This window comes from Dipodomys spectabilis, unplaced genomic scaffold, assembly GCF_019054845.1.
Source record: "Dipodomys spectabilis isolate Male_0828 unplaced genomic scaffold, ASM1905484v1 ptg000365l, whole genome shotgun sequence".
Classification (NCBI taxonomy): domain Eukaryota; kingdom Metazoa; phylum Chordata; class Mammalia; order Rodentia; family Heteromyidae; genus Dipodomys; species Dipodomys spectabilis.
In genome coordinates, this window is record NW_024871042.1 from 167,982 (window position 1) to 183,232 (window position 15,251).

At 37.6% G+C, this 15,251-nt stretch overlaps 1 protein-coding gene across 3 annotated transcripts in view; it reads right to left on the bottom strand.

The window, feature by feature from the left end:
* Positions 1 to 15,251, bottom strand: part of Tasp1 (taspase 1) — a 214,576-nt gene that overhangs the window by 110,213 nt on the left and 89,112 nt on the right. For 2 of the 3 annotated variants that reach the window (XM_042666493.1, XM_042666495.1), the window contains 2 exons: positions 11,694 to 11,813; positions 4,482 to 4,560 (listed from right to left, as the gene is read on the bottom strand). In XM_042666493.1, coding sequence (XP_042522427.1) covers positions 4,482 to 4,560; positions 11,694 to 11,813 — 199 coding nt within the window. The remainder of the gene's footprint in view (positions 1 to 4,481; positions 4,561 to 11,693; positions 11,814 to 15,251) is intronic. The other variant, XM_042666496.1, reaches the window with a different exon arrangement.

The window sequence follows — 15,251 nt, forward strand, 5'->3', positions numbered from 1 at the left end:
TGTTTATGTGGTGCTGAGGAATCAAACCCAGGGCCTCAGGCATGCAAGGCAAGCGCTCTACCATCGAGCCACCTTCCCAGCCCCATCTCAGCCTTTCTTTTCCCAAGAGATTGCTGTAAGAGGACCCAAAAGAAATTATTTATTTTTAAAAAGAAGCTTCGAATAAAACCATCTTCCAGTTTAACCAATTCTAAAACATATTTTTGTCATATTTAAAAAGTTTCTGAAATCAGAATGTATACTAGTATGATGATGTCCTCCTATGCAATCCTATAAGCTATGGTGGCAATAAAGTACCATTGTCTCTAGATGCAAGCTATTCAGATTTGTTGTCCTCTTCAGTTATATGAATGACAGAACTACACGTGTTGAGTTTACAGCTATTTAGAATGTGTTTAAAGGGGGGCTGGGAAGGTGGCTCAGTGGTAGACTGCTTTATGCATGAGGCCCTGGGTTCGATTCCTCAGCACCACATAAGCAAAAAGAAAAAAGCAGGAAATGGCGCTGTGGCTCAAGTGGTAGAGCACTAGCCTTGAGCTGAAGAGCTGAGAGACAGCGCCCAGGTCCAGAATTCAGGCCCCACGACCGGACCCAAAAAAAGAATGTGTTTAAAGGGTTGCAATATGATACAGAATTCAAATGAAAAGTGATTTCACATAAAAGAAGGCATGGAAGCAGCAATAAGGTCTGATCTCATTATTAGTGAAACAACTACTTCTCACTAGAACAACATCCCCACTTCTACAGGTTCTTGTAAAATAACAACCATGTGTTAAGTAATGAGAAAACAGCACAACATACTTCATTAGACAGAGCCTTCCTTTTCTTGTTTTTTTTTTTTATTGTGAAAATACTGTACACAGGAGTTACAATTACATGGGCAAGATAACGAGTACATTTCTTAGCAAGCATTGTTGCCTCCTCTTTGTTTCCCCTTCCCATCCCTTCCCATACTCCCCCTACATCCCCCCACATGATCTTCCCTCCCCCACCCCCAGCCAAAGTGGTAAAGTTCATTTTTTGATATAACGACTTATACATCTCCTTGCAATGGGTCCCCTGTATCCCTATTTAAACAATTTGTTTTTTCCCTTCCCCTCCACAAATTACACCAACATCAAATACAGTGAAAGCAGGGGTTATACCGTGAGGGAGGGATATACAAAGCAACATAGAAATCATTTTATAAATGTTAGAAACAATTGCATGAAAGAAAAAAAAAACATTTGAATACTTATCTTGGGGTTCATTCCCCTAACATCAACTTATCTGACCTTTTCTGCTTGACTCAGACATATACTAGTTATTGCAAATAAGGGAAACCATGGGACCTATGTTTCTTTGGGCCTGGCTTACTTCACTTAATACAATTTTTTCCAAGTCTTTCCACTTCCTAACAAATGGGGCAATGTCATTCTTTCTGATGGTGGCATAGAATTCCATTGTATATCAGAGCCTTCCTTTTCATTAGTATTATTTTCAAAAAGTATATTCTATAAAAGTGGCTTAGATTCAATAGGACACACAAAGTATGAAGCCTCTATACTGGGCCAACAACTATACGAAGTGTCTACCATCTATCAACTCTTTGCATTTGCATGGCAATGATGGATGCTAGTAGGTAGTATTCTTTTTGTACAAATGTCCACCTGCCCAGGTCCCATAGCTAATGAGTCTGAGTAAGCAACAAGGTGTTTATTCTGCTCCCTATCTAGCTAGGCAAATTCCCATGATGCCAGAACATTTTGTCAAGAGTTTACAAGATCGGCTCCTGCTACTCCACCCCTCACTCATTTCTTCTCATTCAGTGATGAGAACAAGATGCTGGAGTTTATCCCTTAGGCTAAAGACCAAATCGCCCGTCTGGCCTTGGGAAAGCCCTATCCTGACCATAACTAACCATCTTCTCTCTGCTTTTCAATTATCACCTTCCAAGATATATAAACCCAAAATGCAGGCCAGGTCTCTGGATTTTCTGCAATAGCCAAAGGCACAAATCTTCTTTATTTTGGAGAAACAATTGCAAAATCCTTTGTTCCACCTTTCTTATGACTTGGTCACCCAACTCAGCATGTGTTTCTATTGTCAGCGCCAAAAGAAACAAGAGTGGAACACACACACAAATCCTACATACATGAAAGGAACCAAAGACCTTTATCTTCCTCAGGTCATGGTGGTTCATCCTTTAACAGGGGACAGCTGCAACATGACAAGTTGATTATCCAAGTTCAAAGGCTACTCAATGGGATGAACTTGAGATAAATGACACAGGTGGGGCAAAAGACTAAATATCTAACAAGAAGAGGAAAAAAGCTTTAATTCCACAATTTTTGCTTTACTAGCCCACTACATTCTACTCAATAGAATAAAAGTCATGAAATACATTGTTAGTCCAATTTTTGTATCATCAAACTGTGTTGGGCTAGGAATAGACAATGCCAAGGAGACTGAATTTCTTTTTTAGGATGACATGTCTAGTAGGTTCAGTTTCAAATAGAATACAAACACATTAACATAAACATAAAACATAATAGCATCTTAAGATTCTTAGGAGAAAGGGGGTGAGCAATGGTAGCAAGCCCTAAGTACCACCAATACTACCACAATATCAAAAAATTACCAGTTTGAGAGTTCACTTTGTTTGTGTACTACAATTTTCCATAGACAGAGGACTATTGTGTGCACAGGCTAATTCAGAAACATTATATACCAAGATTCTTATGTGCCATCAATATTAAATTAAAATTTAACCCTTTACTAGATTTTGTTTACCTTTATAAAAAATTAAAAGACACTGTCTTGTCAGCGATATTATAATGGTTTCAACTGCACATTAATTCATGTTTACATTTCATCTCAAAGGCCAGTGGCTCAAAATCATATTTCTACACTCAAGTAAGAAAAGGAGCTGGGTCAGACAGCAGCCACCATAGGCATACAAGGAAACACAGGTCTGAAATAATAGGACAGGGTGAGTAGAACTAGAAAGAAGCAACAACTATGACAATGGCGCCAAGATTTCAAACAAAGAATAGGAAAGTAAGGGGCAATAAAAGAGCCTGGAAAGCACCAGGAAAGGTGACACAGCGTATAGAAATGAAGAAGCTGACTGTGTATTTAATGCCTATAAGGGCAAGTCCAAGAAATCAGAAGAGATTTGCATGTACTTCAGGAGAAAAGTCCAGAGTAAACACAGATGTAGCTGATACCCCAAGAGAGAGTAGTTAAATCATGAAAACACTAAATCACCAAGAGAAAGCATACAAGGAGATGAAGAGAATCTATCAGAGGCGCAAACCTGAGATTGTAATCAATAAGAGGACACAGGAAGTGGAGTATATATAGAAGGCAAAGATGCAATATCCTATAGGCAACACCTCCATAAACGATCACAGAATCAGTAAGCAGAAGTAGCTTGCTGGAATGGATGATTTATTATCTTGGAGAAGAAATCAATATGGTAAAAAATTAAAGAGAGTAAGAAGAAGGCAGATAGACAGACAGACAGATAAATAGATGGATAGACAGACAGATAGATAAGATAGACAGACAGACAGACAGACAGACAGACAGACAGATAGATATGTGCATTCTTCTAATAAATCTTGAAGATATTAGGGAAAAAGGAATAAAACTGTAACTTGCTGGATAACAGTATCACAACACAAAGAAAGAGAAAAGAGGGCTGGGAAGGTGGCTCAGTGGTAGAGCACTTGCCTTGCATGCATGAGGCCCTGGGTTCGATTCCTCAGCACCACATAAGCAGAAAGAAAAAAAAAAAGGTCGGAAGTGGTGCTATGGCTCAAGTGGTAAAGCACTCGCCTTGAGCTGAAGAGCTGAGGGACAATGCCCAGGTCCAGAGTTCAGGCCCCACAACCAGACCCAAAACAAAGAAAGAGAAAAGACTTCAAGCATATTAGGTACATGCATTATAAAAATCTGGAAATAAATGATCATTCTGTCAGTCTCCCCATGCTCTCATTCTCTCTCTTTCACATACACAAACATCCACTTTCACTCTTTCTCTAAATGATAATCACTTTTCTAATATAGATTCAAAAAGAAGATTTATATTTCACTAAAAGTTCAATTCCAGGAGTTGAAATCATAACTATACATTTTGAAATATACCATAAACTTTTGTCAACATTTTACCCAAAAGATTATCTGCTAATTTTGAAGCTTTTATAGCTCTTGTGATCTAAGTTTGACACTATCACAGGTCATTTGAGAAAAATATACATATACAAAAGGAAATTAAGCATGGTTAACTCTAGGGATGGACTGAAAATATCTGTATTTACACTATGGTACTAAACAATCCTTAAAACTCTAATTCTAAAGATTTTTTATATGCATCAATGTTCTTGAATATCCAATGATTGGTCTATGCTTTGTATTCCCCTAAAATGTTGCTTTTAATCATTAAATGGCTGGCAGATTTGTAGTTATAAAAAAATGGTTATGAAAGCAGCAAATACCTGAGGTACTCACAGCTGTGGAGTAGGGATTATGAGCTCCAGTATTTTCAGCCCAGCAGCCACATCCATAAAGAGCAGCCTAAGAAAAAGAATATAGGTATGTATACTATTGCAGAAATAGTAGATGTAATTATGATCTAAATATTCTCAGGAAAAAGTTCTCAACTTTCAATAGAAGACAAATGTCATATCCATTTAGTAAAGCCCGATTTACTAATGATGTATAGCAAGATGATAATGTCAGAAGTTGTGTAAGAACTACTCAAACAATGGTTTCAACACTCTTGACATTGTTTTCTTCTACTTTGAGATAAACAATATTTACTCTGCTATGTCATAGGACATCTAACTTATTCTTCCTAGCTGTAACATTGTTCACTGTGCAACCATCCAAAATCTCCCTCCCTCTGTTCTTTTCAGTCTCTGGTAATCCCATAGTATATACAAATCAAAACATTACACTATACCTCATAAATATCACAATTAAAGAAAATAGAAAATTAGTTTAAATAAATAAGTAAATAAATATTTTCAACCATTCAACTAAGTTTTTTTTAGTCTATCAGCAGTAGTTTGTTTTTTTTTCTTTCCTTGAAAAACCTCTTCTTTTTTGTAATGTCTCTGTTGGTGATTCTTCTGGCACTTGAAATCAACATGCTAGCCTTAAAATAGTGGTTCTCTAACTAGATGTGTGTTGAATTTCTTAGGAAACTTTCTAGTAAGAACCCTGTTTCCTAAGATTCTCATTCAGTGCTGGCAGAGGACTGGGAGGACTAGGATGCAGGCAGTGCTCCTAATCACCTCTAGAAAACCTCGCTTCAGGAGATCTTTTCATTGCCTCACTTAGCCAAATACAACAGGAAGAGCCAACACTCTGTACCTATGGGCCCAGTATATATTTGCCACCATGCTAGAGTCTATCGGATGAGAAGGAGGAAAAAAAGGTCTCTTCAAGCTAATCATTTTATTAAGTGGTGGAATATACTTGTGTGTCTGAAACCACTAAGATCACAATAAGCTACTATGGCTAATATAAAAGATTATGACCATCATGCCTATTTGTTTCCAATCAAAACTTCTTGTCTTGGAGAGAAGGGAATCCTAACTAGTAACTTCACCACTCCAAAATTAGAAGCAGTTTGAAAAATCCTTGCCTAAGTGTCATAGAGAAACATGGAAAGGCATAAGCAAGACTTCATTACCACTTGGTTAATAAAAATGAGAAACTGGGGGGCTGGGAAGGTGACTCAGTGGTACAGCGCTATCCTTGCATGCATGAGGCCCTGGGTTCGATTCCTCAGCACCACATAAGCAAAAAGAAAAAAAGCCGAAGTGGTGCTGTGGCTCAAGTGGTAGAGCGCTAGCCTTGAACTGAAGAGCTGAGGGACAGCGCCCAGGCCCAGAGTTCAGGCCCCAGGACTGGATCCAAAAAAAAAAAAAATGAGAAACTGGGGGGAAAAAAAAAACTAAATTCAATCTGTTGAGAATGATGAAAGGAATGACACTGATCGAGTCACATTGTATTCATAAACTGCTTTGTTATATGGCATTTCCTTTGTACAACTACTCCTAAGATAATAAAAAAAAAGTTAAGAAAAGAAATGGCTAAATGAGGTCTGACTGATAAATACATGGAATTCATAGCCAAGATATTCCCATAAGATATTTTTGAGGAGTTCACTTCTGAGGGCAGGAGAATACATTATTACTAAGTTGGCTAAATGCGGTCTGACTGATAAATACATGGAATTCATAGCCAAGATATTCCCATAAGATATTTTGAGTTCACTTCTGAGGGCGGGAGAATACATTATTACTAAGTTGGGAATATATTACATAAATTCTGTGGGGCAGAGGAACATATTACAAAGATTAGAAACAGCAACCACATAAGATTTCAGCTTTCTATGATACTCTATTTATTTTTTGTCTATCATGGGGCTTGAACTCTGGGCCTGAGTGCTGTCCCTCAGCTCTTCAGCTCAAGGCTAACACTCTACCACTTGAGCTATAGCGCCACTTCCGGTTTTCTGGTGGTTTATTGGAGATAAGAGTTTCACAGATGTTCCTGCCTGGGCTGGCTTTGAACCACAAGGACCTTAGGACTTACTGCCTCAGGAAAGGCAGGAAAGAAGGAAGGAAGGAAGGAAGGAAGGAAGGAAGGAAGGAAGGAAGGAAGGAAGGCAGGCAGGCAGGAAGGAAGCAAGCAAGGAAGGAAGGAAGGAGGGAGGGAGGGAGGAAGAAAGACACACACACACACACACACACACACACACACACACACGTATTATGGTGCACACCTGTGGTACTAGCTATGCAGAAGATGGAAGGTAAGATGGAAGCCAGACCAGGCAAAACGAAGACTCAATCTGAAAACCCTAAAAACTAAAAACGTGAGGAAACACGACTCCAGTAGTAGAGAGCTTGACTAGCAAGTTTAGGCCTTGAGTTTAATTTTCAGTATTTCCAAAAAGAAAAGACTATCCTGTAACATATACCTTAGTTTTGTGTCCTAATACTGCTGGTACTGGTAGAAACTAAAAGCCCTTCAGAAGTGACTCAACACTAAAACTGGCAGACTTAGATGATCAGCCATTAAGTAGTACTCTGGGGACAGATGTCAAGTCAACTAGTGTCAAAGAACTTACAATCTTAGTGGAAGAGCCTCTCTCAGACATCTGTATATCATCTTCTCCATTCTCTACAAAACCTTGATCAAGAAAACACACACACACACACACACACACACACACACACACACACACACACACACACACACACACACACACACACACGAATATCATAAAGCCAGAGGAAGTCCTCTTCCTAGGAAGAACATTGATGCTTATCATTTGTGTACTCTGTCTTCCTTTATGACATTCTCTTTTAATTTCATGACCTACACTTGTCTTCTTTCGGAAATTGGTTAGGATAAGATAGTCATAGTAAGATAAAACAAAGAATCGGAGCTTAGTCTCTCTTAACCACATCTTTGGGTAAAATAGAGCAACTTTAAGCAGGCTTTTAAAATAATATTAGAAGCTTCTTTCTTTTGGCAGTTAAATTTTATTAAAGGAAATATCCAGTAGCAAAAGGAGCTTACACAAATGATATTTCTTAAACTTTCTCTGGGCCATTGTTTCCTTTTTTATAAAATGAGGATAATAAAAATACCCATCTAGGGTACTGTCATAGGACCACTTAACTAATTGCTCCTGATGCATACAGCAAATGCTTAATAAACCACAGGGCCAAATGTTATGATTATTAACTATGACATGTAGTGAAACACATTGTGTCATTTTATTTTGATAGGTTGGTAAAGTAGCTAGGGTCCTCATTTTACATTTGTGAAGTAAATATTCAAAGTAAGGGGAATAGTAAGTAGGAAGATGGGATTAGAATAAAGGTTATCCTGAATCTACAGCTCACACACCTAATCAATGAAGTCAACTGCATGTTTTCATATCGGTAGAATGAAGGTTGAATGGGGAAAAAACACAGTAATTCCCCTTTAGTGTACTAGCTGTAAATTTTGTAATAATAAGCCAAAAAGCCATTAAATTCTAATTCAAATTAGCATTTAGCCATCTGTACTACTACTGCATTTCTAAAGTAGGGTAATATGTTAAAAATTTCAAATAGTGGGGCTGAGAAGGTGGCTCAGTGGTAGAGCGCTTGCCTTGCATGCATGAGGCCCTGGGTTCGATTCCTCAGCACCACATAAGCAGGGGAAAAAAAAAAGCCGGAAGTGGTGCTATGGCTTAAGCCGTAGAGCACTAGCCTTGAGCTGAAGAGCTAAGGGACAGTGCCAGGCCCAGAGTTCAGACCCCACGACCGGACCCCAAAAAAAAAAAAAAAAAAAAAAATTTCAAATAGTTCATTTTAAAAGTACATTGAAAAGTAGCTCAATTTGGTATACTTTAAAAAGCAATTAGCCTTTGAAATTTTTCTTTTGTATTTTGCTTTATTTTTTTCTCATTGACAAAAACTGCTCTCTACCTCTCAACAGATCTTTCATACTTGCAGGTTTATTATGTCTTCTTTACCCAGTAATATGATCTAAGTAAGCAAATCTACTTTTTTGTAAGTACTTTGACGTCTCTCCTCCATACCCTTTCTTTATATGTATATATATATATATGTATATATATATATAATATACATACATATAAATATATATACACACACATACCCTTTCCTGATTTTTCAGCTCTACAAGTTGTATAAATGGAGCAAATCAACACATAAATTTACTGAAGTACTTTTTTCCAGGACAGCACCGTGTGTGGTAGCAGAGTAACCTCAAGACTGTTAGATGTTATACCTTACTAACACAGTCCAAAACTATTGTTGCTATTTTGCTAACCAAACAAACAGTGAAAAAGTCATAGAATAACAATATAATGAAGGCAATTTTCCTGGCTTTTCCCTCTCCTTCTCCACCTGAGCATCCAAATCTGATATACCAAGCCTGATTTTCTTATTCCAGACTTGACAAATGCACAGGGATTTATAATATGGAAAAACACCATGGCCAGAAAACGGGCTTTTACAATGAGTTCAAGAATTTCCTATATAAGAGGTAAAGAATAGTACAAAATTAGTTACTCTTCCTTTTGGCTTCTCCCTGATACAAGACTATAATTGTCTTGTCCACCTAAAGGGCAAATCAGGGAACATCACTGGGGGCTTCCATGAATCATTCAATGTTTCAAGTCTTGGCTAACTACCAAGACCAAAGCAACTGAGATATCAACTTTTATTCGAATGACCATGACACAAAGCATTACAAGTTATACACCATGTATATGGCAAGATCCAAATACTGAGGGTTTATTTTCAACAAGAAAATACTTGTAGCTTCTTTAAAAGACTCTGTGAGAATGTCCAATTAAATTATTTATTCACTGAGCAAATATGTATTAAACCTACAGGTATGCCAAGTTGCTACATACTCAGGACACAGTGCATCAAATGTGTATTACTGCACTCTTGCCACATACCTAAATATTGGAGAGAGGAAGGTAGATTGAAGATGATATTCAAGAGAACAGGTAATAAGCAATTTCAAATAAATTAGACACTCACTGGTATTCTTGAGTGTGTTGACGATCTGAAATCCTAGTTATTCTAAAAAAAACATCTAAAATACTTCATCAGAGCAGGATATAGAGTATTAAATGTTACTGTTGTTTGAATGGAGAAAATAGAAAGTGTAACTCTAAAATCATTTTCCTTCCTTAAAAAGCAAGCATAATTCTAGCAGAGGACCACAATAGCTCAATAGCTGTGCACATATAACCTTATAAAATGATGGTAATCAAAATGAACTAGAAGATATGTTAACAACACGTTTGTTTTGGTTATTGTTTTGTTTGTCATTTCAGTGTATTGTATGCAATTATCTATTTTTTCTTCCTTTTGTCTACCTCCTGTTGTCTGTTTTTTTATTTTGGTACCCTCTATCTTGTATATAAGTTTATCTGAGTCAGGGATGGGTAGGGGAATCACAGAAATAGTGAGATAAAGACAAAGGGAGAACCAGTACAGCAGTGACGCTCGCAAGCACTATGCTGGAAATAAACTTCACAACTTGCGGGGGAGGGGAGTCAAGGAGAAGGGAAAGTGGGAGAAAACAAGGGAGGGAGAAACAATGTTCAGCAAGAATTATACTCATTTCCTTATTTATGTAACTGTAACCCCTCTATACATCATCTTTACAACAATAAATAAATAAATAAATAAAGCAGTAATATTGACAGGCCGTCTTTGTCCTAGAAAGAGATATTTACAAAAAAATTTACAGGGGCTGGGAAGGTGGCTCAGTGGTAGAGCGCTTGCCTTGCATGCCTGAGGCCCTGGATTTGATTCCTCAGCACCACATAAACAAAAAGAAAAAAAGCCAGAAGTGGCACTGTGGCTCCAGTGGTAGAGCGGTAGCCTTGAGCTGAAGAGCTGAGGGACAGTGCCCAGGACCAGAGTTCAGGCTCCACCACTGGACCCCCAAAAAAAAAAAATTAGAAATCAAAAAAATACTAAATGTCTAGTCTTTAGCTTGTTGAAAATAGTAAAACTAGGATTACTTGTTGATCATTAAGAATCCTATCACTATAAAATTTTTAATTTAAGAAAGAATTCTGAAACCATATTTGGTTTATTTTTACTAGATAAATAATAATGGTGTTAGCCTGCATTGGTTTGCAGCCTTCATTGACTACAGGTTCATGTCTGTAATCCTAGCTACTCAGGAGGCTGAGATCTGAAGATCTCAGTTCAAAGCCAGCCTTGGCAGGAAGGTCCTTGTGACTGTTATCTATAATTAACCAGCAAAAAGTCAAAGTGAAGCTGTTGTTCAAGTAGTAGAACTATAGACCTAAGCAAAAAAGCTCAAGGACAGCACGCAGGCCCTGAGTTTAAACCCTAGCTCCACTTTCTCCCTCTCCCCACCCCCACATACACACATACAAAATCATTTTTCCCCCATATGGAAAAAAAAATCTGTAAGTAACTTAAAACCTGTGAGCTAGCATAGAAAACTTCATATTTAATTTTGAAATAAATGCTCACTTAAAAATCCACAATTCAGGAAGTGGTGCTGTGGCTCAAGCGGTAAAGTGCTCGCCTGGAGCTGAAGAGCGCAGGGACAGCACCCAAGCCCAGAGTTCAAGCTCCACGACCGACCAAAAAAAATAAATAAATAAACATACACTTTAAGTACAAGTTGCCATGTCGAAAACAAACTTTACAACTTTGGTGGGGGGGGGGATTGGGTGGGGGGAGGAAGGGAGGCTGGGAAGGGATGGGAAGGGTAAACAAAGGAGGAGGCTACAATGCTTGATAAGAAATGTACTCACTATCTTGCTTATGTAATTGTAACTCCTCTGTACAGTATTTTCACAATAAAAAAAAAAATCCACAATTCAGGGGCTGGGAAGGTGGCTCAGTGGTAGAGCGCTTGCCTTGCATGCATTAGGCCCTGGGTTCGATTCCTCAGCACCACATAAGCAAAAAGAAAAAAAGCTGGAAGTGGTGCTGTGGCTCAAGTGGTAGAGCGCTAGCCTTGAGCTGAAGAGCTGAGGGACAGCGCCCAGGCCCAGAGTTCAGGCCCCACGACCGGACCCAAAAAAAAAAAAAAATCCACAATTCAATGACACAACTTCCCCAACCAGTTAAAACAAAAATAAAGAATTAAAATCTACAACTACTTACCTGTCCCACTCTCCCTGGATGTTTCAAGGCTAATCCTCCACTGGAGACTGCAGCAGCAACGTTCCCTTCATGGTCCACAACTACAGCACCCACTGTGTCCAAAGTGCCTGCATCATTTTCCTATAGAGCAAAAGGGCCATGAATGTTCACCAGGCCTGATCTAAGACAATTGGGAATGACTGTGCAGGGTTTTTCAATACAATTATAACACAACAGCTGAGTGTATTTTTAAATGCAATACTGAACAATATACTAAAATTTTCTGTTCTCAAGTTGCCATTTTAATCCTGTGTAAGACAAAAAACTTTCCCTAGAAAAATCCTGAACACAGGGTGAACCATTGTTTTACTCTAATAATATTTTCTTGTTTTCCTCTAGTAAGAGTAACATGCCTTTTAAAAGAAAAAAAATGTTAATACAAATTACAGTACAGCAGGAATTGTGATTGGAAAAGTATAAAAGAAAAGATCTGTGGCATAAATAAGCCAAAAAATATATCCTACAGTATACAATCTTCAGTGAGTAATATATTTAGCAGAATCAGAGATTGTGATTTACAATCTTGTAGTATACCACACTATCATTTTCTCTCACAATTCCTTGATTGTGTGTCACTTTATAGGATATTCCTTTCTTTGCTGTATTATTAATAAGCTTGCCAACTGTATGACTGAAAACTGTCTGTCGTGAGAGGCATCCTAATGCCTTTGCACCTTGTGTCAGGTCTTATGTGTTAAGACATTTTATTTTTAGTGACTATACATAGCTGTTCCTTACTGTAAAAGTTTCTGAATCACATAAGCCAAGCAGGCAAACTACTGTATGAAAATCAAAGTTAACAGAAGGAGGGGAAAATATTTAATGACAATATACCCTTATACTTAAAAAGAGTAATGGGTTAGTGTAGGTCTTTAAGTTCACAATAGTCATGAGTATTTACAGACGCAGGCAAGTGCTTTTCAAGCCATGCCTTGGAAGCCCAGGCCTCAACCTTACTCCCACTCCACGCTGCATGAAAGAATCAGGGGCAATCCCATGTTCAACAAGAGTAGCTTCCCTCCACTGTGGCTTAGGTTTCATACTACTGAAAACTTCACTTGTACTGACTTTACTTCTTAGCATGGCCCCAGAACTATGAGCTCTTGGGGTCATCTAAATTGAGTGATGTAAAAGGGAGTTCTTAAAAATGAGGAACAGAATACAAACAAGACTTCTCCTTAAAACCACTTGGGGAAAAAAAAACATCAGAGATCAAATATGTCCTAAGAAATTTTACATTGAGTTTATTAGGAGAAGGTAATTACACCTATACACTAATATTTTTTGCTCTGAATTCTAACACCTTTTAAATATACTGAAACACTATGACAGTATTAACTTTGATTAAAAAAAAAAAAAAAGTAAATGACTAAAAGGAGTGTTGGTATTTCTAACCTCTCTTTTATCCATGCTGGGGGAATCTCTTACCAAGGGATCTACATGGTTATATCCCAGAACATCATTGTTCTACTCATGGCAAAAGCCTAACTTCCAAGCTCCTATCCTGACCATAAATTCCCCGAGGAATGGGGTCTCCACTGTGTATCACTCTGCATACAGCGGTTATTCTGGACACACTGATAATTGATTAAGATGATATGTACGTACTCGTGGTTCCAAAACAAGTTACTGAATAAAGTAATGCAAGAGCTATGACTCTCCAGTTTCAGAACCAGTCTTCTGCTTCCTTTTCTCAAAAGTGATTTTATGTAACTCTTGGGGCTGACACAAGAAAAACGCTAACAATAATCAGTTGTTTTCATTCATGTTGGATAAAGCAGTGCATCTTTGTTGGTAGCTAAAATTAAGAATCAAAGTAAAGGGTGGTACAAAGAACAACCCCACCAGGCATAAGCCTGTAATCCCAGCTACAAAAGAGCAGAAGTAGGATCAAGATCCAAGCCTGCCCCAGGCAAAAGTGAGAGGCACTATCTGGAAAACAGAAGCAAAAAGGGCTGGAGGTACAGCTCAAGTAGTACAGGACTTGCCTGGAGAGTCTAATCCTTAGTATAAACAACAACAGCAACAACAAATAAAGGACTAGGAACCAAAGACTTTAATCCTAGCCTTTAATCATAACTAGTCAGGAGGCTGAAATCTGAGAATCCTGTTTCCAAACTAGCCTGGGCAAGAAAATCAGAGATTTTTATCTCTTAACCATCAAAGAGCCAGAAGTGGAGCTGTGGCTCAAATGATTGTGCACTAGCATTAAGTGAAAAAGTTTAGGGACAGCACCCCATCCCTGAGTTTAAGCCCCAAGACTGGCGCGCGCGCGCGCGCGCGCGCGCACACACACACACACACACACACACACACACACACACACACACACACAAACACACACACACACACACACACACACACACACACACACACACACACACACACACACAAATGGAATGTTAAGGATTTTTCTGCCAAGGTTAGCTTTGAACCAAGATCCTTCAGGTCTCAGCCTCCTGAGTAGTTAGTTTTAAAGGCGTGAGTTACACCAGTGGCTTGGCTTCATGTTTGTTTTTTTGAAACAAACAACTTCCATACAAATAAACTCTGAATTTCTCTCAGCTAAAAAAAAAAAGATTTTTTTTCAAAAAGGATTATTTTTTGGAAAATCATGATTTTACTGAGGATATATACCAACACATTGTCCCCTTATTCTTTGTTTTAAAGTTCTGGAAAACTTTTATATAACTTTTTCCCCAGCCCAGGTACAGAGGAATGTAAAATTATTATCTTTCTCTGTCCTGATAAGGACAATTGTTTTTGAAGAATAATCAAATTACAGCTTCCCTACTGTATCCACGGACCTTTGAAGGAAAGTCACTTTTTTAAATCAATAAATTAAAAAATTGTGTTTTATATAAATGTGTTTATATTTGTATATGTATATTCTACATCTTCACTCAGTGCTTTAATATCAGGACACATTGTAGGATGGTAAAATCAATAATACATGTATTACTAAAGACAATAAGTTTTTTTCCTAAAGACAGAACTCAAGTCCTCATGAATGTAAAGTAATCCCTCTACTAAGTTAACAGTCCCTAAAATCACCTATTTAAGAATATTCTTACTGATTCTTTTCTTTATAAACTGAAATTACTAATCCTACTCAAGCATTCCACAAAACAAAATTTTTAAAGAAGTGATACATAATACCTGTACAATACATATATATTATCTGTAAAATAATTCCCCCTAGTATTTTGATCAAGATGTTGTGGTATGACATTTATGTCTAGCTAAACTACTATAAAAAGATGCAAAATTAATGTCAATCTAAATGGATTGGAAACTGATGGATTTACTCTAACACAGTTTAAAAAATAAAAAATCATACAGAAAATAGAGAACTCTGTTCCAAATTAAGGTATATATTCCTAAGGGTCTGCAACACCTGCAAAAATCAGAATTACTTCATAAATATTCAAGAATTAGTTCATAGACTCCACACACTGCAAAGCAAATTTAAGGATGATGAAGTAATATTTAAACATTTTTATGAAGTGCAGATAAATT